The following is a 23,935-nucleotide window of genomic DNA, read 5'->3' as shown; positions in this document are numbered from 1 at the left end:
TTAATAATAGTCGTTTGGAAAGATTTTCACCTTTAGCTCCCAATCTGTGGATAATATACAACTAGAAAGATTCAAGCATTTGTAAAACATCACAGCACAATTGAAAAATATATGGCACATGGAAACCAAACAAGGGCGGTCTATAGTGATCGGTGGGATGGGCTGAGAGTGGCTGAGGGTTGGGATTAAACAGTTTGTTTTGTAATATATTGTTGTTATATATAAAAGTACAATGTATGTAAAATGTATATGTAAAATGTTTATGTATAATGTGTATGTAAAATGTATAGGTAAAATGTATGTACGTATATGTAAAAAGAGGGGGGGTGGTGGAGAGGTTAAAAAAAATAAAAATAAAAATTTAAAGACAAGGGGTGGGTGTCTATGCATTTATGTTAACAACAGCTGGTGCACGATATCTAAGGAAGTCTCAAGGTTTTGCTTTCCTGAGATAGAATATGTCATGATAAACTGTAGACCACACTATCTACCTAGAGAGTTTTCATCTGTATTTTTCGTAGCTGTCTACATACCACCAAAGACCGAGGCTGGCACTAAAACTGCACTCAATGAGCTGTATTCCGCCATAAGCAAACAGGAAAACGCTCATCCAGAGGTGGCGCTCCTAGTGGCCGGGGACTTTAATGCAGGGAAACTTAAATCGGTCTTACCAAATTTCTATTAGCATGTTAAATGTGCAACCAGAAGGAAAAAACCTCTGGACCACCTTTACTCCACACACAGATACGCATACAAAGCTATCCCTCGCCCTCCATTTGGAAAATCTGAACATAATTCTATCCTCCTGATTCCTGCTTACAAGCAAAAATTAAAGCAGGAAGCACCAGTGACTCGATCAATAAAAAAGTGGTCAGATGAAGCAAATGCTAAGCTACAGGACTGTTTTGATAGCACAGACTGGAATAAGTTCCGGGATTCCTCCGATGCCATTGAGGAGTACACCAGATCAGTCATTGGCTTCATCAATAAGTGCATCGAGGATGTTGTCCCCACAGTGACCGTACGTACCCACCCAGAATCCATGGATAACAGGCAACATCCGCACTAAGCTAAAGGCTAGATCAAGGATCGGGACTCTAACGTGGAAGCTTATGAGAAATCCCGCTACACCCTCCGACGAACCATCAAACAGACAAAGCATCAATACAGGAATAAGATCGAATCGTACTACACCGGCTCTGACGCTCGTCGGATGTGGCTGGGCTTGCAAAACATTACAGACTACAAAGGGAAGCACAGCCGAGAGCTGCCCAGTGACACGAGCCTACCAGATGAGCTAAATTACTTCTACGCTCGCTTCGAGGCAAATAACACTGAAACACGCATGAGAGCACCAGCTGTTCCGGAAGACTGTGTGATCACGCTCTCCGCAGCCGATGTAAGACCTTTAAACATGTCAATATTCACAAGGCTGCAGGGCCAGATGGATTACCAGGATGTGTACTGCAAGCATGCGCTGACCATCTGGCAAGTGTCTTCACTGACATTTTCAACCTCTCCCTATCCGAGTCTGTAATGCCAACATGTTTTAAGCAGACCACCATAGTCCCTGTGCCCAAGAACACTAAGGTAACCTGCCTAAATGACTACTGACCCGTAGCAATCACGTCTGTAGTCATGAAGTGCTTTGAAAGGCTGGTCATAGCTCAAATCACCACCATTATCTCAGAAACTCTAGACCCACTCCAACTTGCATACCGTCCCAACAGATCCACATATGACGCAATCTCTATTACACTGCCATTTCACACCTGGACAAAAGGAACACCTATGAGAGAATGCTATTCATTGACTACAGCTCAGCGTTTAACACCATAGTGCCCTCAAAGCTCATCAATAAGCTAAGGATCCTGGGACTAAACACCTCCCTCTGCAACTGGATCCTGGACTTCCTGATGGGGCGCCCCAAGGTGGTAAGGGTAGTTAACAACACATCCGCCACACTGATCCTCAACACGGTGGCCCCTCAGGGGTGCGTGCTCAGTCCCCTCCTGTACTCCCTGTTCACTCATGACTGCACAGCCAGGCACGACTCCAACACCATCATTAAGTTTGCTGATGATACAACAGTGGTAGGCCTGATCACCAACAATGACAACACAGCCTATAGGGAGGAGGTCAGAGACCTGGCCCGTGTGGTGCCAGGACAACAACCTCTCCCTCAACATGATCAAGACAAAGGAGAGGATTGTGGACTACAGGAAAAAGAGGACTGAGCACGCCCCCATTTTCATCGACAGGGCTGTAGTGGAGCAGGTTGAGAGCTTCAAGTTCCTAGGTGTCCACATCACCAACAAACTAACATGGTCCAAGCACACCAAGACAGTTGTGAAGAGGGCATGACAAAACCTATTCCCCCTCAGGAGACTGAAAAGATTTGGCATTGGCCCTCAGTTCCTCAAAAGGTTTTACAGCTGCACCGTCGAGAGCATCCTGACGGGTACCGGAGCACCAAGTCTAGGTCTAAGAGGCTTCTAAACAGCTTCTACCCCCAAGCCATAAGACCCCTGAACATCTAATCAAATGGCATCCCAGACTATTTGCATTGCCCCCCCCCACCCTCTTTTACAACGCTGCCACTCTCTGTTGTTATCATCTAGTCACTTTAATAACTCTACCTACATGTATATATTACCCAATTACCTCGACTAACCGGTGCCCCCACACATTGACTCTGTACTGGTACCCCCCTGTATATAGTCTCGCTATTGTTATTTTACCTCTGCTCTTTAATTACTTGTTACTTTTATTTCTTGTTCTTATTCGTATTTTCTTTTTTTAACTGCATTGTTGTTTAGTGGCTCGTAAGTAAGCATTTCACTGTAAGGTCTACACCTGTTGTATTCGGCGCATGTGACTAATAAACTTTGATTTGATTTGAGAGAAAAAAACTATACAGAAAGCCCTTTAATTGCGGAAATAAGTAAATAAAATCAATGATAAGAATAGTCAGATTAACTGACACGGACACAGCGGCGTAACAGGAACTTCAGAATACCATGAACCAAGAGGTTGTGAGTTCAAATCCCAGGTGAGGACATATTGAATAATAGTTGCTGTATAAATAAACTTACACAACGTAATCAAATATGTCAGTTAAATACAATATCTTAAAAGCATTGTGTTTGACCTTGCCCACAGACAAAGAACTATCAGTGGTTCACCTATCAGGGCCTTTATTGTATTGGCAATAGTACCTCAGCTCATTTCTCTAAACTGTATGTGTGTGCCACTGTCTTTGCTCTTTACATCCCAAATGTAACATCTCTTTCTTTCTCAATTACTCTTTTGGTTGGTCACTCTACCTATGGCTCTCTCGCCTTCATCTCTTTCTTTTTACCTCTCAGCTCAGCCTGGTCTCATAGTTAAAGTAAATCCAGGACACTCAAATTAGTATGATATTTTACGTATGGTATGGTTACATAAGACAAAATGTTACTTAAGGCAAAAGTAAGTTTGCGTGTTTCTATATTTAACCTTTACTTAACGAGGCAAGTCAGTTGAGAACAAATTTTTATTTACAATGATGGCCTTCCCCGGCAAAACCCTAATCTGGACGACGCTGGGCTAATTGTGCGCCGCCCTATGGGACTCCCAATCACAGCCGGTTGTGATAAAGCCTGGAATTGAACCAGGGTCTGTAGTGATGCCTTTAGCACTGAGATGCATTGCCTTAGTCCGCTGCGCCACTCTGGATCCCACAGACAACTTTAGTATTTTAGCTAATTAGCAACATTGCAAATACTTAGCCACCTAGCAACATAGTTAATTTTAGCCACAATAAATTGGAATTCGTAACATATCATATGTTTAGCAAAAAAAACATATTGTATGAATTGGATGATGGACATCCTCAAATTAATTCATACCAAAGGAAACTTAACATATCATACTAATTGGAGAGTCTTTACTTTTACGATGTTACGTCTCCCCCTGAGTACAGGTTGCTCAGCTCCTCTCTATAGCTGTCTGTAACTGTCTTTGCCCTTTGCAAACCAAGTTGGAATCATTGTTTTACTTAGTTACTCACTGTGGGAATAATCCTAACTTTCAGTTAGACTAAATTAACATTAGACTGAAGTAGACTGAAAGAAAATCGACTTAAGTAGAAGTGAGGAAAACCCATATTTTTGTCGGTCACTCTACCTACGACTGTCTCCTTCTTCCTCACTCTCTCTCATTCATTTCGGAGTAAGCTAAATCTGTCCAGTTATGTAGACCCTGCGACAAGGAGAGAATCCTTTGTCACATTAGACACAGACTTCAGAGGGAATTTTCTTCCCCTTACACACATTAGCACAAGGTGGGCAAACTCTCACCCAGAGGACGAACAAATAATACTATATAATATTACTACGGTCATTTAGCCAAGAAAACGTACAAAGCTGTCGACATTGATATATCCAGTATTATGTGGCCCATATGGGAATCAAACCCACACCATTCTGGTGTTTCCAACATCGTGCTCTTACCCAATGAACCATTGGTACCTCAATTATACAACAGCACTGAAACTTACAGCCAGCCCTCTGCTACATTTAGTACCTCTCGTTTTCTTAATCATGTCACTGTGTATTTGAAAAGCTGTTCTGCACTACACTTCTGTCAAACTGGTTGGATCTATGCAATTATGTTGAATCAACATGGAAAACTGATTGGATTTGCAAAAAGTAATCAACGTAAGGGCATTTTGTACTTTTTTCATCAAACATTTAACCTAAATGCAAAAAAAATAATAATGATTTCATGTTGAATTCACGTCAGTTGAAAACTAGTTGCAAATCAAAACTAGATGTTGAACTGATGTCTGTGCCCAGTGGGTTACCATGCTGTACCAAAAGCACATATGAAATGCCACCAAATAGGCTACCACAGTTGTGTGGCAATATAACAATCTTAATCTTGATCTACGTCAAAGTTCATCTGATCTTCTCAATCATGTTCTTCTGTGTGTGAAAAGCTTGTGACAAGCGAGCAGCAGATACAGTAAGGGAACATGTCATCATATTAAGAGCTGACAGTTACAGGCTTTTAACTGAGTAGTATGATCAGGCAGCTGTAACTCTTCACGAGGAGTGAATTACATCTACTTTATGATTTACAGATTATATTGAGTCTAAAACATGACCATCATACTGCATATGAACTATGTAATGTACATGAAGGGCACAGTGAGGTGAAGTCATACAGTGGGACAGTTATTTTTATGACTATAGAGAGAGTAAAAGGAAAGACAAGATAAAGATGTCGCCACCACATGTGACAACCATGTGGGAGTGTGTGTGCGTAAGTGCGTGTGATGTGTGTGAGAAAGATGCCGTTAGTTGTTCCATGTAGGGGTCCCACATTTTGGCATCAGTTCAAATTGACCCCTCTTTCTGCCCCAGAACAGAGAGACTGATGAGACAGACATTATTCTGCAGCTTTTGCTGATGTGACAGTATTGCATTCCAACGGTACTTCATGTCTGCTTGATTTTGATTGATTGATTTGTTTATTTCAGTGTATACAAAAGGTGTATGAATGTACAGTAGCAATGTGTCAGGCTTAAAACTGGGAGCATTTAAACAGTGTGCAGCAACTCCAGTGACGGGTATTCTGACAACTCCATTTGACATCCATCAATGATTTACTCGAGTTGTTCACGCTTACTACCTCTGAATTGGACCCAATGTTTCTGTCATAGTTATGAGACTCACTAGATCAGTAGCAGAACACAATCATTCAACCAAAACTTCTTACTGCATTATTAAAGCAGACCCTTTCTTTCCAGATCTCAGTAAGAGAAACCTGTCTGTAACTAAATGCAACCACTGCCACCCTCAGATCACATGGACATAGCTCATATGAGAGATGGCCGGGTCTTCTTTCCAAGGCCTGTGACATGATCAATCAAATATTATGGCCCTCTGCCCAGCACGTTGTCTCGCCTGACAGTTGGGGTGTAGTTGTTTTCTCTAGCCATTATGGCCTAGGATCATAGAAACTGATCCTGAAAGCCAGAGATCTCACACTCAATGTAAACTAAGGGCAGTGGTGTAATGTACTTAAGCAAAAATACTTGAAAGTAATACTTTACTTTACTATTTATATTTTTGACAACTTTTACTTTTGCTTCACTATATTCCAAAAGACAATTATGAACTTTTTACTTCATACATTTTCCCTGACACCCAAAAATACTCATTACATTTTGAATGCTTAGCAGGACAGGAAAATTGTCTAATTCACACACTTATCAAGAGAACATCCCTGGTCATCCCAACTGCCTCTGATCTGGCGGACACACTAAACACATGCTTCGTTTGTAAGTGATGTCTGAGTGTCGGAGCGTGCTCCTGGCGATCCGTAAATAAAACAACAAGTGAATGATGCTGTCTTGTTTGCTTAAAAAAAGGAATTTAAAATGATTTATACTTTTCCTTTTACTTTCGATACTTAAGTATATTTAAAACCAAATACTTTTAGACTTTTACTCAAATAGTATTTTACTGGGTGACTTTCACTTTTACTTGAGTCATTTTCTATTAAGGCATCTTTATTTTTACTCAAGTATGAAAATTGGATACTTTTTCCACCACTGACTAAGGTCCAGTTTAAGCCTAGTCCTGGATTTAAAAGCATTCTCAATGGAGAATCTACAGGCTTATTTTATCTATAGGCTAATTCTGTGTCCAGGACACCGGTTCTAAGTCTTTATCATGGAAAGACAAACACAACAAACTATCACTCTCTTTACAGTGCAAGCAATTTGAACAAGCATTTCAAAGTCACTATAGATTAACATGTCTGTTAGGGTGATAATGTGCCAACATCTTTCAAGACTTTACTTCAGCCTACAGGCCTACCAGTACTCTCACTATTCTCTCTCTCTATCCTCTACCATGTTTCCATTATGACAGGATGATGAAAAACAACAAATCATCCTCTGGGTAGAATTTGGTCCACTAACGAAAACGTCCTACTCTGATAGGTCAACAGGTGAACAGAACCTCACCTCCGCAAGAAGATTAAACCAGCCACACCTGCACTACCTGAGCGTGCACTAAGCCCTGCAATCATACCCTTTTTACACTATCGTGCTGGCCCGAACCGTACAGTACTGACTCTTTTCACGTGGTCTTTTCCAGCATGGTGTTAAAGCAACTATGGTGGATGCATAAACCAGATAGCACAGTACATTTTGGCTCAGCTCAGTAGTATGAATGAACCAATAAAGACAGGGAACAGGTCTATCTGTACCTGCATGTCTGGAGAGGGTGTGTCCCTGTCCCTCTCCCTCTTCCTCCTGTATGTGAATAAATTCCAGATACGTCTCCATAGGAACGAGGCCACCAAACACACACTCCCTACTATCCAAATATCCTTATCCTTCAGAAAGTTCTCCATGGTAACTACTGATGGTTCTAGAACTCAGAGTCCCTACTCTTCCTTCTGCTCCTCTTCCACGTCTGAGCTCAGAGCTGGATTATTTCCATCTGCCTCTCTCTTGTCGACAGCAGCGATGGGTCTCGAGGGTGATCGGCGGCAGGTTGGGGTTGTTGACATGGGCATGACAGTGGGCGCCAGGTGTTTACGGAACAACAAGGCCTCTCTTTCTTTCTCTCTCTGACCAATCTGATCTGATCGCTCAGTCGCTCAGACACTCCTCCCACTCCTCTGTCACTCAGACACACCTCCCACTCCTCTCAGTCACTCAGACACTCCTCCCACTCCTCTCAGTCACTCCTCTCACTCCTCTCAGTTACTCAGACACTCCTCTCACTCCTCTCAGTCACTCAGACATCCCTCCTACTCCTCTCAGTCACTCAGACACGCCTCCCACTCCTCTCAGTCACTCAGACACTCCTCTCACTCTTCTCAGTCACTCAGACACTCCTCCCATTTCTCTTGGGTCACTCAGACAGTCTTCACACTCCTCTCAGTCACCCAGATGGGAACAACAGGTACATCTCTGCCCAGTCGAGCTGTCCTACACCCCCCACCCGCTCCTCGGCCCTGTTCCCTCGACCCCCGACCCCTCCACCACCCCCCAGCCAAAGAGGAGAGTACATGCTGTCTCAGAGACGACGAGAGGGGGACGTGTGTGTGTGTGTGTGTGTGTGTGTGTGTGTGTGTGTGTGTGTGTGTGTGTGTGTGTGTGTGTGTGTGTGTGTGTGTGTGTGTGTGTGTGTGTGTGTGTGTGTGTGTGTGTGTGTGTGTGTGTGTGTGTGTGTGTGTGTGTGTGAGAGAGTATGTGTCTGTGAGAGAGAGTATGTGTCTGTGCGTGTGTGTGTGCGTGAGACAGGTGGTGTTAGGTTCAGGGTGTTGGTAGGCTAGCGTTGTCTGGCTGGTGTGTCAGCAGAACACCAGAGACCATGTGGCGTCCCAAAGTGTGAAGTGCACCACATCATGGACCCTGGATGAAAGTAGTGTACTATGTAGGGAATAGGGTGCCATTTGGGATGCATTCGATGCCTGGTATCCTTTAACTTCGGCGTGAAGTATGTCTGTTGCTGTGGAGCCGCTTGCTCCTCCGCTTTATTCCCCCCCCCCCCCCCTCTCTCTCTCTCTCTCTCTCTCTCTCTCTCTCTCACTCTCAGTCACACACTCACTTGCACACTCACTCGCACACACACACACACACACACACACACACACACACACACACACACACACACACACACACACACACACACACACACACACACACACACACACACACACACACACACACACACACACACACACACACACACACACACACACACGTGTCTGCAGGTGCATAAGGTGTTTGTGTGCAAGTAACATGTGGCTCTCAATGCCAAGGATATGGGTGAATTCCTGCTAGGCCACCCTTAGGAAAATGTATGCACACATGAATGGATAAAATCAGTGGTGGAAAAGTACCCAATTGTCATACTTAAGTAAAAATACCTTAATAGAAAATGACTCAAGTAAAAGTGAAAGTCACCCACTAAAAGACTACCTGAGTAAAAGTATGAAAGTATTTGGTTTTAAATATACTTACAGTGCATTCGGAAAGTATTCAGACCCCTTGGCTTTTTCTAAATTTTGTTACGTTACAGCCTTATTCTAAAATCGATTAAATTGTTTTTTTCCCTCATCAATCCAAACAAAATATCCCATAATTACAATGCAAAAACACGTTTTTAGAAATTTTTGCCAAAAAAGTATTATGGGTGTCATAAGACTAGAGAATCTTGTTTCTCATGGTCTGAGAGTCTTTAGGTGCCTTTTGGCAAACTCCAAGTGGGCTGTCATGTGCCTTTTACTGAGGAGTGGCTTCCGTCTGGCCACTCTACCAAAAAGGCCTGATTGGTGGAGTGCTGCAGAGATGGTTGTCCTTCTGGAAGCTTCTCCCATCTCCACAGAGGAACTGGAGCTCTGTCAGAGTGACCATCGGGTTCTTGGTCACCTCCTTGACCAAGGCCTTTCTCCTTTGGGCGGCCAGCTCTAGGAAGAGTCTTGGTAGTTCCAAACTTCTTCCATTTAAGAAAGATGGAGGCCACTGTGTTCTTGGGGACCTTCAATGCTGCAGACATTTTTTAGTACCCTTCCCCACATCTGTACCTCGACACAATCCTGTCTCGGTGCTCTATGGACAACCCCTTCAACCTCATGACTTGGTTTTTGCTCTGACATGCACTGTCAACTGTGGGACCTTATATAGAAAGGTGTGTACCTTTCCAAATCATGTCCAATCAATTACATTTACTACAGGTGGACTCCAATAAAGTTGTATAAACATCTCAAGGATGATCAATGAAAACAAGATGCACCTGAGCTCAATTTCGAGTCGCATAGCAAAGGGTCTGAATACTTATGTAAATGAGGTATTTTTTAAATACAATTGTAAAAATGTCTAAAAACCTGTTTTTGCTTTGTCATTATGGGCTATTGTGTGTAGATTGATGAGTAAAAAAATATTTTATACATTTTAGAATAAGGCTGTAACGTAGCAAAATGTGGAAAAAGTCAAGGGGTCTGAATACTTTCCGAATGCACTGTAAGTATCAAAAGTAAATGCAATTGCAAAAAAATACTTACGTTTCAAAAGTAAAAGTAATATCTTTAATTTCAAATTACTTCTATTTGGCAGTCCAAATGCCACCTATGCACTCTGTGAACTATATCCCAGCAGTGGTCTCCTGGACCTTTAACAGGCAGCAGCAGGTGGGAGAGCAGAGAACAGGGCTGCGTCCCAAATAGCACCATATTACTGATATAGAACACTATTCCCTATGGGTTCTGGTCAAAATGAATGCAATAAATAGGGAACATGGTGCAATTTGGGACGAAATCAGGGGTTCGAGAGCAGGACCTGTCAGATATACATTTGAAAGGAACCTGACCTCAGTAAGGAACAGAAGAGAAGCTGCCTTGTAAACGCAACTACTGGCGTTGTCTGTTGTGTCAAAAGACAGAAAACGAGCAAGAGAGAGATGATTGCTGGAGCAAGGTGCTGTTTAGAATCACTGATCTACAAATCATTGTGCATTGTAAATACCTATATGTGAATAAGATTTGTGAATCTGTGCAGTGCCTTGATGCCCTGGAACAAGGTGAAAGAGATAGAGTGTAGATGCAGTTAGATTTAAATAGCCAGGGATCTTGAGTTACACATGCAGCCAGAGTCTGATTGGAACATTTCCTTGGGCTCTCATTGGCTGTAGCTTGGGCAACAGTGGTACATATAGAAAGGGAAAGCGGACCACATTTCATTTGATGTTCAGCCTGAAGAAGAGAATGCACTTCTGCTGTGATGCACAAACACACTCCCAATCCATCCTGGTTCACAAAATACAATCAATCATAGCAGCTATTTTTGAAGGAGGCTGTACTTGAAATTATCATAATGTGATTGTTTTTCTACTTTAGTTGTAGGCACTGACAGCAATACACCGCTGTGACAAGACCACTTCGTATTGGATATCTGACCTCTACAAGCACACACACTCATGGGAATAAAAAATAAATAATCCACACAGATACAGTATAGCAGAAATACACTCATGGCATGTTCAATAGCAGCACATTACCGTGGCTTTCTGTTTAACTATTGTGAAATATACCAACACAACACATCTTACTCAGTCCCTAGACACCACCTTGTGGCGGTTCTTATTCAAATGCTGTCTTCAGTGCTGTCATCTCAGCACAATCACGTCCACTGTAGAGTGTGAGATAGTCTCTGAATGCAGAATCACAGAGCCTTGGCCTCTTGTGTTAGAAGTGAGGTGTAACACCAGTCAGTGCAGGCCAACAGGTGTGCAGGGCTGAATAGGTCCTGCCTGGACTAAAGGATCTGCTTATTTAAGGCAACTGGTGATACAAACAGAGGGCATGTAAGCCACAGTAAGTAAAGGACCTGTGCCTTTACTATACCCACAGGCTATAACCACAGGCTATAACCACAGGCTATAACCACAGGCTATACCCAAAGGCTATACCCACAGGCTATACCCACAGGCTATACCCACAGGCTATACCCACAAGCTATACCCACAAGCTGTACCCACAGGCTATACCCACAGGCTATACCCACAGGCTATACCCACAGGCTATACCCACAGGCTATACCCACAGGCTATACCCACAGGCTATACCCACGGGCTATACCCACGGGCTATACCCACGGGCTATACCCACGGGCTATACCCACGGGCTGTACCCACGGGCTGTACCCACGGGCTGTACCCACAGGCTATAACCACAGGCTATAACCACAGGCTGTACCCACAGGCTGTACCCACAGGCTATAACCACAGGCTATACCCACAGGCTATACCCACAGGCTATACCCACAGGCTATACCCACAGGCTATACCCACAGGCTATACCCACAGGCTATACCCACAGGCTGTAACCACAGGCTGTAACCACAGGCTGTAACCACAGGCTATACCCACAGGCTATACCCACAGGCTATAACCACAGGCTATACCCACAGGCTATAACCACAGGCTATACCCACAGGCTATACCCAAAGGCTATACCCAAAGGCTATACCCAAAGGCTGTACCCACAGGCTGTACCCACAGGCTGTACCCACAGGCTGTACCCACAGGCTGTACCCACAGGCTGTACCCACAGGCTGTAACCACAGGCTGTACCCACAGGCTGTACCCACAGGCTATTACCACAGGGGGTATATCCACAGGCTATAACCACAGGCTGTACCCACAGGCTGTACCCACAGGCTGTACCCACAGGCTGTACCCACAGGCTGTACCCACAGGCTGTACCCACAGGCTATACCCACAGGCTATACCCACAGGCTATACCCACAGGCTATACCCACAGGCTGTACCCACCGGCTGTACCCACCGGCTATACCCACCGGCTATACCCACCGGCTATACCCACCGGCTATACCCACCGGCTATACCCACAGGCTGTACCCACAGGCTGTACCCACAGGCTGTACCCACAGGCTGTAACCACAGGCTGTAACCACAGGCTATACCCACAGGCTATACCCACAGGCTATACCCACAGGCTATACCCACAGGCTGTACCCACAGGCTATAACCACAGGCTATAACCACAGGCTATAACCACAGGCTGTAACCACAGGCTGTAACCACAGGCTATAACCACAGGCTATAACCACAGGCTATAACCACAGGCTATAACCACAGGCTATACCCACAGGCTATACCCACAGGCTATACCCACAGGCTATACCCACAGGCTATACCCACAGGCTATACCCACAAGCTATAACCACAGGCTATAACCACAGGCTATAACCACAGGCTATACCCACAAGCTATAACCACAGGCTATAACCACAGGCTATACCCATAGGCTATAACCACAGGCTATACCCACAGGCTATACCCACAGGCTATACCCACAGGCTATACCCACAGGCTATAACCACAGGCTATAACCACAGGCTATAACCACAGGCTGTACCCACAGGCTGTACCCACAGGCTGTACCCACAGGCTGTACCCACAGGCTATACCCACAGGCTATACCCACAGGCTATACCCACAGGCTGTACCCACAGGCTGTACCCACAGGCTATACCCACAGACTGTACCCACAGGCTGTACCCACAGGCTGTACCCACAGGCTGTACCCACAGGCTATACCCACAGGCTATACCCACAGGCTGTACCCACAGGCTGTACCCACAGGCTATATCCACAGGCTATAACCACAGGATATAAAAACAAAGCTCTGAATAGGAGAGTGAACACAGACTTAGCTTAGTGAGTCAAGTCAAGTTTATTTGTCATATGCACACAGGGCTCTAAATTTAAAAGATATAATTGATAGCACTGGTGCTCCGAATTTCAAAAAGTTAGGGGCACTACATGAAATAATACAGCCTATATTGGGCCAATATAAATTATAGGTATTTTGAAGCACATCAACTAATTGTTGTGCCCTATCAACTAATATGTAACACTGTAAATACCTGTCATTGAAATTACAAAGTAATTTGTGGAATATTAGGTTTCTACATTGTGTAAATGCACTATTTTCTGATTGAGATGCATTACATTGAACATTGTACACTCTCTTTAAAAACGTCAGGGTTGTGAGGACTACATGTAGATATGTCATTCATTCATTGCCATTATCTTTTTTTGATTTAACCTTTATTTTATCAGAGTCATAGTCATTGATCTCCTGAAGAAGAAGCTATCCCTTTCCCTTTTATTTCTGCGCCCCCAAATGTTTTAATATACTGGTAAAGTTACCACGTCGTTAGCTAGCTAGCCAATAGGGCAACGTGACTGAACAACGTGTAAAGAAAGGTCGACGCGTGAGTAGTTTTAGAATGCCCAAGGCATGGTTTATGAACATAAAATGCTGTCCCGGTCAGATCTTTTGACCTGGTTGGGCTAGAAGTAAGCCGTTTTCACTGTAGTAATTGTGCAGCCATAATGCTAACGAATCTGCATTCCTTGTTTCTCTAGGGCACTTGGAAACAACGGTACAGTGAAGCCTCATCATTACAAAAAAATATTATCTGGGAGACACAGTGCTCCCAAAATAAAACTCCTGGTTGCACAGCAAAATATTTCATTGCAAATGGTCGCAATTTAGAGCCCTGTATGCACAGGATACACAGGGTACACAGTACAATTCAATTCTTAATTAGGTTCACACTTGACAATGATGGTGTAAAGATAGGGGTAATGGTCCTACCTGTTGATGGTCTCCTTTCTTCTCCACTTGCTTGAGGATGAGGGGCAATAGCTGAGGGCAGGGGCTACCCTAAATGTGAGAGGAAGAGAGGTACAGGTGAGAGGATGAAGAGGGTATACGGTGAGGATTAGGGGTAGCCTGAAAGGTGAGATGATGAGGGGTTAAGTTAAGAGGGTTATGGTTGTTATGAATGCGGGTTGGGGGACAGATGATACATTTAGGGGGTAAGAGAATGAGGGGTAAAGGTATAGGTGAAGGTTTTGGGTGAGACTCCACTGTTCGGGGGGGTGTAGGTGAGGATCGGTGGTGATAGCCCTACCTGTTCGGTTAAAGGTGAGGATGGGGGTGATGACCCTACTTGTCGAGCGTTAAGGTATGAACGAGGGTACAGATAAGAGATAAGAGGATGGAGGGGAACAAATATGTGAGTATTTGGGGTGCTGGCCCAACCTGTTGTTGTTCTCCCTCCTGCTCCACGTGTTTGAGCTCCCAGAAGCTCCTCATGGTCTCCACCTTCTCCAGGTGTCTGAAGAACGGCAAGCGGGTCTGATGGACTTTGCCATTCTGCTTTCTGCTTACTAGGGCTGACTCACTGCTACGGCCTTCACAGCATGTGGAAGGCTTCTTGTCTGACCTACAACCACAACGTACAAACAAACAGAATTAGATCAGTTTGTAATAGAATAGAAGAATATTGTATTGCCCATGAGAGGAAATATTGAATTGCACATCTAAGAGAAGTGGCACATTTGTGTACCGATAGGACACATGGGCTGTGAGTAGCTCCGTTTGAACCGACAAAACTGGTTATATGTAGAAACCAGACAACAAAGATGAAATTAAGCCTCTAAAATCAATAGATAAACATTTCCCCAAGCAAATGAGAGAGAGCGAGTGGTCAGTCATGTACAACAGCCAACCAACAGTTGGTAAAGCGGTGCGGCGACACAAATCCAACAAGCCATGGCTTCCCCCAGAGGAAAAGACAAGGAGCAACTTGGAGACCCAACCGAGAGTAATGAACAGCTAAAGGATATCCAGGAAAACAAAGCTAAAATGATCTCAATGCTCACCTCACCAAAACTAACTGCTACAATCTGTTGTTAAAGAAGTACATTCGCTATCGTGTCTGACATGCACAAACAAGGCGTGTGCATGAACGAACAAGACAACAAAATTAGCATTTTGGAAACAAAGTTGCAAACTTTAGAAGATGAATTGGACCAGCAAGAATACAGAATGAGACAAAACAACATGGGAGTATTGTCCTTACTGGAAGATGAGGAAAAAGGAGATATTTCCAGCTACATGTTCAAACTGCTATCAGAAGAACTTGACGTGGGTATATCACCAGAGGATCTGGAACGATGCCGTAGAATCGGCATTACCCTTGCATGGTAATCTTCAAGCTGTGGAACTATCAGATCAAAGTCAACATTATGAAGACACAGGGGGGAAAGGAGATCAAAATCCAAGGCCAGTCCATTTATTTCATACAGGACCTGTCTGCTAGGTTGAGAAGAGTGGTGGTCGGTGTCATTTAAGATTAGGGAGACTTCATGATGGCTACAAAAAAAATGACATGAGATTATCAGCAGATGTGATTTTCCTGCAAGAGCTACACTTCAAAAAATGTAAAATGTAATATTTAAAGTGGAGCTGGGTTGGAGAGTCATATGCTGCCACCTACTGTAGTAACAGCAGAGGTCTAGTCATCCTGATAAATAAGAATACACCTTTTTCCCTTATATCCCAGTACAGGGACCAAGAAGGACGTTTTCTCATTTAGCAAATACACATTGATTTCATTGTATATCCCCCCAGAGACAAACTTGCTTTTATTTTAGATATAACTCAAGCTATATTAGATCAAACCCAGACAGAAACTATTATTTTAGTAGGTGACCTAAATCAAGCATTCAGCAAGTTAGACAGACATAGCAATAAAAAAGGGAAAATCAAGGAGTCTCCAAAAAGGCTGAAAATGTACATCTCTACAAATATTTTCCAGGACAGCTAGAGATTATTATTTGCAACTACAAAATAATAATCCTTTAAGGGCCTCCCGGGTGGTGCAGTGGTCTAAGGCGATGCATCGCAGTGCTAGCTGTGCCACCAGAGACTCTGGGTTTGAGCCGAGGCTCTGTCGCAGCCGGCTGTGACCGGGAGGCCCATGGGGCGGCGCACAATTGGTCCAGTGTCATCCGGGTTAGGGAGGGTTTGGCCGGTAGGGATATCCTTGTCTCATTGCGCACTAGTGACTCCTGTGGTGGGCCGGGTGCAGTGCACGCTGACCAGGTTGCTAGGTGTACGGTGTTTCCTCCGACACATTGGTGCGGCTGGCTTCTGGGTTGGATGCGCGCTGTGTTAAGAAGCAGTGCGGCTTGGTTGGGTTGGGTTGTGTTTCGGAGGACGTATGGCTCTCGACCTTTGCCTCTCCCGAGTCCGTACTGGAGTTGCAGCGATGAGACAATTGGATACCATGAAAAAGGGGGTAAAAAATAAATAAAGACTACTCCTTTTAAAAAGCTATTCAAGAATTGACTACTTTTTTATGCACTTAACAAAACTGTATACTGGTTTCTAAAATCCATGATATAGTGATATCAGATCATTCTCCTGTATAATGCTTAATTACACAAACAGAAAATACAGTTATATATTAAATACGTAAACAAAAAAATAAAGGCATTTACCATTACAAATGTAGCCATCACATAATTTGGGATGCTTTTAAGACATACATTAGGGGAATGATAATCTCATACTGTCACGACTTCGGCTCCTCTTCCTGTTCGGGCGGCGCTCGGCGGTCGTCGTCACCGGTCAACTAGCTGCCACCAATTCCCTTTTCTTTTTTCTGTTGGTTATGTCTTTATTGGTTTCACCTGTTTCTTGTTTGGGGGTTATTGCAGGGCTATTTAAGCCTTTTATGCCCGCCTGCTTTTGTGCGGGCTTGTTCTCTGTTTTGTTCGTGGATGGTTATGTTTGTGTCTTTTTCCGGACTGTTTGGTGTCCTGTTTTGGGTCGGTCTTTATTTTTCGCCTGTTGATTTTGGCATGACCAGTTCAACCGAATAAATACGGTTTTCCCCGAAACCTCTGCTCTCTGCGCCTGATTCCACACCCACCACTCCTAGCTACGTGACACATACTCTGAAAAAAGTTACATCTGAGTTAGAAATTCTAAATAAACAACCCATAAACAAATCTTTACAAGGTAATGAAGAAACAAACATTTCTGAACTTAAATAGTAATATGATCTTGTACTTTTGAAGAGTGCCAACAACTACAGCTTAAACTAAAATAAAGCATACTATGTAATAGCAAATAAACCTGGCAAACACCTCACAAAATGAATACACTCCAAACTAGTTATAATTTTAAAAGATACGGATACAAATGCTTTAATTAGAAACAACAATGCTATTTATTTTTAAAGCTTCTATGAAAATCTATAAAAACAGAATTAAATAATAGTTGGACTGATACTACAGCCTTAGACTCAATAACCCTGAAGCAACTATCATTAGATAAAAAATCATCACAAAAAATAGAAAGAAAATGTATATTAGACACTGTTAAAACAGTGGCATGGAGAAAAGCACCAGGGATGGACAGCTTTCCCATAGAATTCTATTTTATATTCTGGGACAAAGTGGCCTTTTCCATTAAAAACGTTGGAAGCACTCGACTTTCCAGCTGAAATAATACATTTAAAAAAATATTATATAAATATCCTAAAGCATAAATATACACAAATAATACTTTATCTGTTAAAAATGCTTTAGAAAGGGACACGAGGCAGGGATGTCTCCTGTTTGCACTGGCAATTGAACCGCTTGCAGAAAGATTTAGACCGGACCCAAATTTAAGAGGTATCAGTATTGGTAAACATGAATATAAACAAAACGTATTTGCCGACAATCTTCTGATATACCTGACTAATATAAAAAAAAGTCAATGCACCCCTTGTAAAAAACATTATGAATTGAATACTCTAAAATCTCAGGGTATAACATGAACATGGAAAAAACTGAAGAAAAAAATTATAACTTATAATCTACCAAAAATATGGAGGATTAGCCCCTTTTTTTCAATTTTCGCCTGAAAATGACATACCCAAATCTAACTGCCTGTAGCTCAGGCCCTGAAGCAAGGACATGCATATTCTAGTTCACGAAATTTCGACCTGAAAGCTTTTGGACATCAAAGCAATGTTGAGGGAAAAATATATTCATAAGATAGGTAAGATATACTCCTTCTGGGCATGCTATAAAGTCCAAAAGTTATGGTCAGTTAGAAAGCTGGCTGTCAGAAGTTTTACAATGTAAGTTTACTTTTAATCCATCTGCATATTCAAGACATGGCATATTGAGGTGTGGTGAGATACACAATGGGTTGGACAATTCTCTTTTTGTCACTTATACGGAAGAAGCTCTTACTTAAATAATGGAAGTCAAATGATACTCCAACATCAAGAGAATGGAAGAATCAAATGCTTTATTTACATATTGAAAAAAATCTACAGACAGAAACAACATAACACAATTTGAAGTCATGTGGGGCATTAGAAACAACAAGCATTACAAACAACATTGGGTGTGTTTAACGATGTGCGCTGAGAGTCGGGAAGCAAGGTCAGGGAGTGAGTGTATTAATAAATGAACACAACATAATACAAAATAAGAAACACGAACAACGCACAGACATGAAACTGAAACAATAATGCCTGGGGAAGGAACCAAAGGGAGTGACATAAATAGGGAAGGTGAGTCTGATGTGCGCGTAACGATGGTGACAGGTGTGCGCCATAATGAGCAGCCTGGTGACCTAGAGGCCGGAGAGGGAGCACACGTGACAGTGTGGATACAGTGGGAACATGTGGGTCTGAGCAAGTGTGACGTCATTAATGTTTGTGGAAATGTATGTAAATGTTAAATTGTCTATTTTTTGTCTATGCATGTTTTTTTATTGTAAAGAATTCTAATAATAATGTAAAATAATATATTGCAAAACAAATAATATGAATTACACATCTACAGGTCCTAATACAGTATCATTCAATCATCAGATTTCAGCTCCATTGAAGCTGTCTATATCTGAGAATGATGACAGTGCTTTGAAATACTGGTAGCTGTAAAGATCTTACTCTCAATCTCTCTCGCTAATCTCGCTAATCCGCTATTCCAATGGGACAGTTTTACAATCTAACTCTGTTGAGTGATGGTACAAAGCAGGCATCTATACTGATACCCCATGCGGCGACAGCAGGCTTAGCTTTTTACCTGCTGATCCCCAAGGACAGCTAGTGACTGCTGATATATTTATCTGCATAGTGGCAATGAAGTTCCCAAGCCTAACAATTACAGAGGTCATCGCAACAAGTGTATAATATGACATGATGACAACTCCTTTTGGGTGTTCCAAACAACAATTAGTGATCCTTAAATTATTTTTAAACAACTATATGAGTCTGTGAAATTTGACACTTCTGTATATCGCCAGATCAGCAAGTGGTCAACAGGCTCAGGTTAGTATTGTGCCGACCCAAATCACATTATACTGCTGTGGATATTATCTTTTCACACTGTCCTTTCCAGCATAGTTCTGACAACTTTGATGGATTCGTAAGTAGACCAGGGCTTGGCTCGGCTCAGCTAATTAGTGTGAAAAGGGTTTTACAGACGTCAGCAAGGGCCAGTGGTCTGCAAATTCAGGTTAGTCCCGCAGACTGCTGCCTCCCTCCCATCCCACTCCCCTCAAGGTCCTCTTTCTTCTTCCTCAGAATCAAAGGGACTATTTATCAGTGTTGTATTTCACCCTCAGTCAGCAGTGTTGAAACCACACAGCCTGCCAGGCAGAAACACACCTGTTCTTCCTCTCCATTTCTGTCCTGTGCCACGCACAGTTTATTTTACAACATTCAAATCAAATCAAATCAAATTTTATTAGTCACATACACATGGTTAGCAGATGTTAATGCGAGTGTAGCGAAATGCTTGTGCTTCTAGTTCCGACAATGCAGTAATAACCAACAAGTAATCTAACCTAACAATTCCACAACTACTACCTTATACACACACAAGTGTAAAGGGATAAAGAATATGTACATAAAGATATATGAATGAGTGGTGGTACAGAACGGCATGGCAAGATGCAGTAGATGATATAGAGTACAGTATATACATATGAGATGGGTAATGTAGGGTATGTAAACATTATATTAAGTGGCATTGTTTAAAGTGGCTAGTGGTAAATTTTTACATAATTTCCATCAATTCCCATTTTTAAAGTGGCTGGAGTTGAGTCAGTATGTTGGCAGCGGCCGCTAAATGTTAGTGGTGGCTGTTTAACAGTCTGATGGCCTTGAGAGAGAAGCTGTTTTTCAGTCTCTCGGTCCCTGCTTTGATGCACCTGTACTGACCTCGCCTTCTGGATGATAGCGGGGTGAACAGGCAGTGGCTTGGGTGGTTGTTGTCCTTGATGATCTTTATGGCCTTCCTGTGACATCGGGTGGTGTAGGTGTCCTGGAGGGCAGGTAGTTTGCCCCCGGTGGTGCGTTCTGCAGACCTCACTACCCTCTGGAGAGCCTTACGGTTGTGGGCGGAGCAGTTGCCGTACCAGGCGGTGATACAGCCCGACAGGATGCTCTCGATTGTGCATCTGTAGAAGTTTGTGAGTGCTTTTGGTGACAAGCCGAATTTCTTCAGCCTCCTGAGGTTGAAGAGGCGCTGCTGCGCCTTCTTCACAACGCTGTCTGTGTGGGTGGACCAATTCAGTTTGTCCGTGATGTGTACACCGAGGAACTTAAAACTTTCCACCTTCTCCACTACTGACCCGTCGATGTGGATAGGGGGGTGCTCCCTCTGCTGTTTCCTGAAGTCCACAATCAACTCCTTTGTTTTGTTGACGTTGAGTGTGAGGTTATTTTCCTGACACCACACTCCGAGGGCCCTCACCTCCTCCCTGTAGGCCGTCTCGTCGTTGTTGGTAATCAAGCCTACCACTGTAGTGTCATCCGCAAACTTGATGATTGAGTTGGAGGCGTGCATGGCCACGCAGTCGTGGGTGAACAGGGAGTACAGGAGAGGGCTCAGAACGCACCCTTGTGGGGCCCCAGTGTTGAGGATCAGCGGGGTGGAGATGTTGTTACCTACCCTCACCACCTGGGGGCGGCCCGTCAGGAAGTCCAGGACCCAGTTGCACAGGGCGGGGTCGATACCCAGGGTCTCGAGCTTGATGACGAGTTTGGAGGGTACTATGGTGTTAAATGCTGAGCTGTAATCGATGAACAGCATTCTCACATGGGTATTCCTCTTGTCCAGATGGGTTAGGGCAGTGTGCAGTGTGGTTGCGATTGCGTCGTCTGTGGACCTATTGGGTCGGTAAGCAAATTGGAGTGGGTCTAGGGTGTCCGGTAGGGTGGAGGTGATATGGTCCTTGACTAGTCTCTCAAAGCACTTCATGATGACGGAAGTGAGTGCTACGGGGCGGTAGTCGTTTAGCTCAGTTACCTTAGCTTTCTTGGGAACAGGAACAATGGTGGCCCTCTTGAAGCATGTGGGAACAGCAGACTGGGATAAGGATTGATTGAATATGTCCGTAAACACACCAGCCAGCTGGTCTGCGCATGCTCTGAGGACGCGGCTGGGAATGCCGTCTGGGCCTGCAGCCTTGCGAGGGTTAACACGTTTAAATGTTTTACTCACCTCGGCTGCAGTGAAGGAGAGCCCGCAGGTTTTGGTAGGGGGCTGTGTCAGTGGCACTGTATTGTCCTCAAAGCGGGCAAAAAAGTTGTTTAGCCTGTCTGGGAGCAAGACATCCTGGTCCGCGACGGGGCTGGTTTTCTTTTTGTAATCCGTGATTGACTGTAGACCCTGCCACATACCTCTTGTGTCTGAGCTGTTGAATTGCGACTCGATTTTGTCTCTGTACTGGGACTTAGCCTGTTTGATTGCCTTGCGGAGAGAATAGCTACACTGTTTGTATTCGGTCATGCTTCCGGTCACCTTGCCCTGGTTAAAAGCAGTGGTTCGCGCTTTCAGTTTCACGCGAATGCTGCCGTCAATCCACGGTTTCTGGTTTGGGAATGTTTTAATCGTTGCTGTGGGTACGACATCGTCAATGCACTTCCTAATGAACTCGCTCACCGAATCAGCATATTCGTCAATATTGTTGTTGGACGCGATGCGGAACATATTCCAATCCGCGTGATCGAAGCAGTCTTGAAGCGTGGATTCAGATTGGTCGGACCAGCGTTGAACAGACCTGAGCGCGGGAGCCTGTTTGAGTTTCTGTTTGTAGGCTGGAATCAACAAAATGGAGTCGTGGTCAGCTTTTCCGAAAGGGGGGCGGGGGAGGGCCTTATATGCGTCGCGGAAATTAGTATAACAATGGTCTAGGGTTTTTCCAGCCCTGGTAGCACAATCGATATGCTGATAGAATTTAGGGAGTTTTGTTTTTAGATTAGCCTTGTTAAAATCCCCAGCTACGATGAATGCAGCCTCAGGGTGTGTGGTTTCCAGTTTACAAAGAGTCAGATAAAGTTCGTTCAGGGCCATCGATGTGTCTGCTTGGGGGGGAATATATACGGCTGTGATTATGATTGAAGAGAATTCCCTTGGTAGATAATGCGGTCGACATTTGATTGTGAGGAGTTCTAGATCAGGTGAACAGAATGACTTGAGTTCCTGTGTGTTGTTATGATGATCACACCACGTCTCGTTAATCATAAGGCATACCCCCCCCGCCCCTCTTCTTACCAGAAAGATGTTTGTTTCTGTCGGCGCGATGCATGAAGAAACCAGCTGGCTGCACCGACTCCGTTAGCGTCTCTTGAGTTAGCCATGTTTCCGTGAAGCAGAGCACGTTGCAATCCCTGATGTCTCTCTGGAATGCTACCCGTGCTCGGATTTCATCAACCTTATTGTCAAGAGACTGGACATTGGCGAGTAGTATGCTAGGGAGTGGAGCGCGATGTGCCCGTCTCCGAAGCCTGACCACGAGACCGCCTCGTTTGCCCCTTTTACGGCGTCGCACAGGGTCGCCGGCTGGGATCAGATCCATTGTATTGGGTGGAAGGCAAAACACTGGATCCGTTTCGGGAAAGTCATATTCCTGGTAGGAACGATGATGAGTTGACGTTAATCGTATATTCAGTAGTTCCTCCCGACTGTATGTAATGAAACCTAAGATTACCTGGGGTACCGATGTAAGAAATAACACATAAAAAAACAAAATACTGCATATTTTCCAAGGAACGCGAAGCGAGGCGGCCATCTCTTTTCGGCGCCGGAAGTAAATCCAAAGCAACTTCTGTCTACATTACAGAACACAAATATTAAAACACAAACGCCTTAAGAGACTTAACCAAATCATGTTAGAAACATTGGACAATGGTTAGTGGGAACAGTTTGCCACCAAAGACGAGCACAACTCTCCCGTTGACATACATGGTGATTCAACGCAAAAGCCTCAGCTTTGAATCATTTAGGAGATGTTTAGCCCAATGGAGATAAGTCCATATCTCTTAGTATCACCTCTTTGTCTCTATAGACGGGTTGCCTGACAACATCATGAAAATAAGGTACGTGCATCGCAGAGGCAAAAGGCTTTGTGTTGTTATGATTCTGAATGATCAGATAGTTAGCAACAATAAGCTGCCGTGTGGGGAATCGTAGGTGGCTTGTTTCAGCTAGTTTATCTTGTTCCTGATACCATGACTTTTTTTAAGGTGTTT

General features: G+C 43.8%; 1 protein-coding gene across 1 annotated transcript in view; it reads right to left on the bottom strand.

The window, feature by feature from the left end:
- The window catches only part of LOC139541423 (myosin light chain kinase family member 4-like), a 94,195-nt gene that overhangs the window by 44,383 nt on the left and 25,877 nt on the right, over positions 1-23,935 (bottom strand). Inside the window, exons 2-3 of the mRNA XM_071346068.1 lie at positions 14,644-14,827; positions 14,194-14,262 (exon numbers count right to left, since the gene is read on the bottom strand). Coding sequence (XP_071202169.1) covers positions 14,194-14,262; positions 14,644-14,827 — 253 coding nt within the window. The remainder of the gene's footprint in view (positions 1-14,193; positions 14,263-14,643; positions 14,828-23,935) is intronic.

The sequence above is a fragment of the Salvelinus alpinus genome, chromosome 16 (assembly GCF_045679555.1).
Source record: "Salvelinus alpinus chromosome 16, SLU_Salpinus.1, whole genome shotgun sequence".
NCBI lineage: Eukaryota > Metazoa > Chordata > Actinopteri > Salmoniformes > Salmonidae > Salvelinus > Salvelinus alpinus.
The sequence above is the reverse complement of the archived record's forward strand: the minus strand, read 5'-3'. Positions and strand labels throughout refer to the sequence as shown.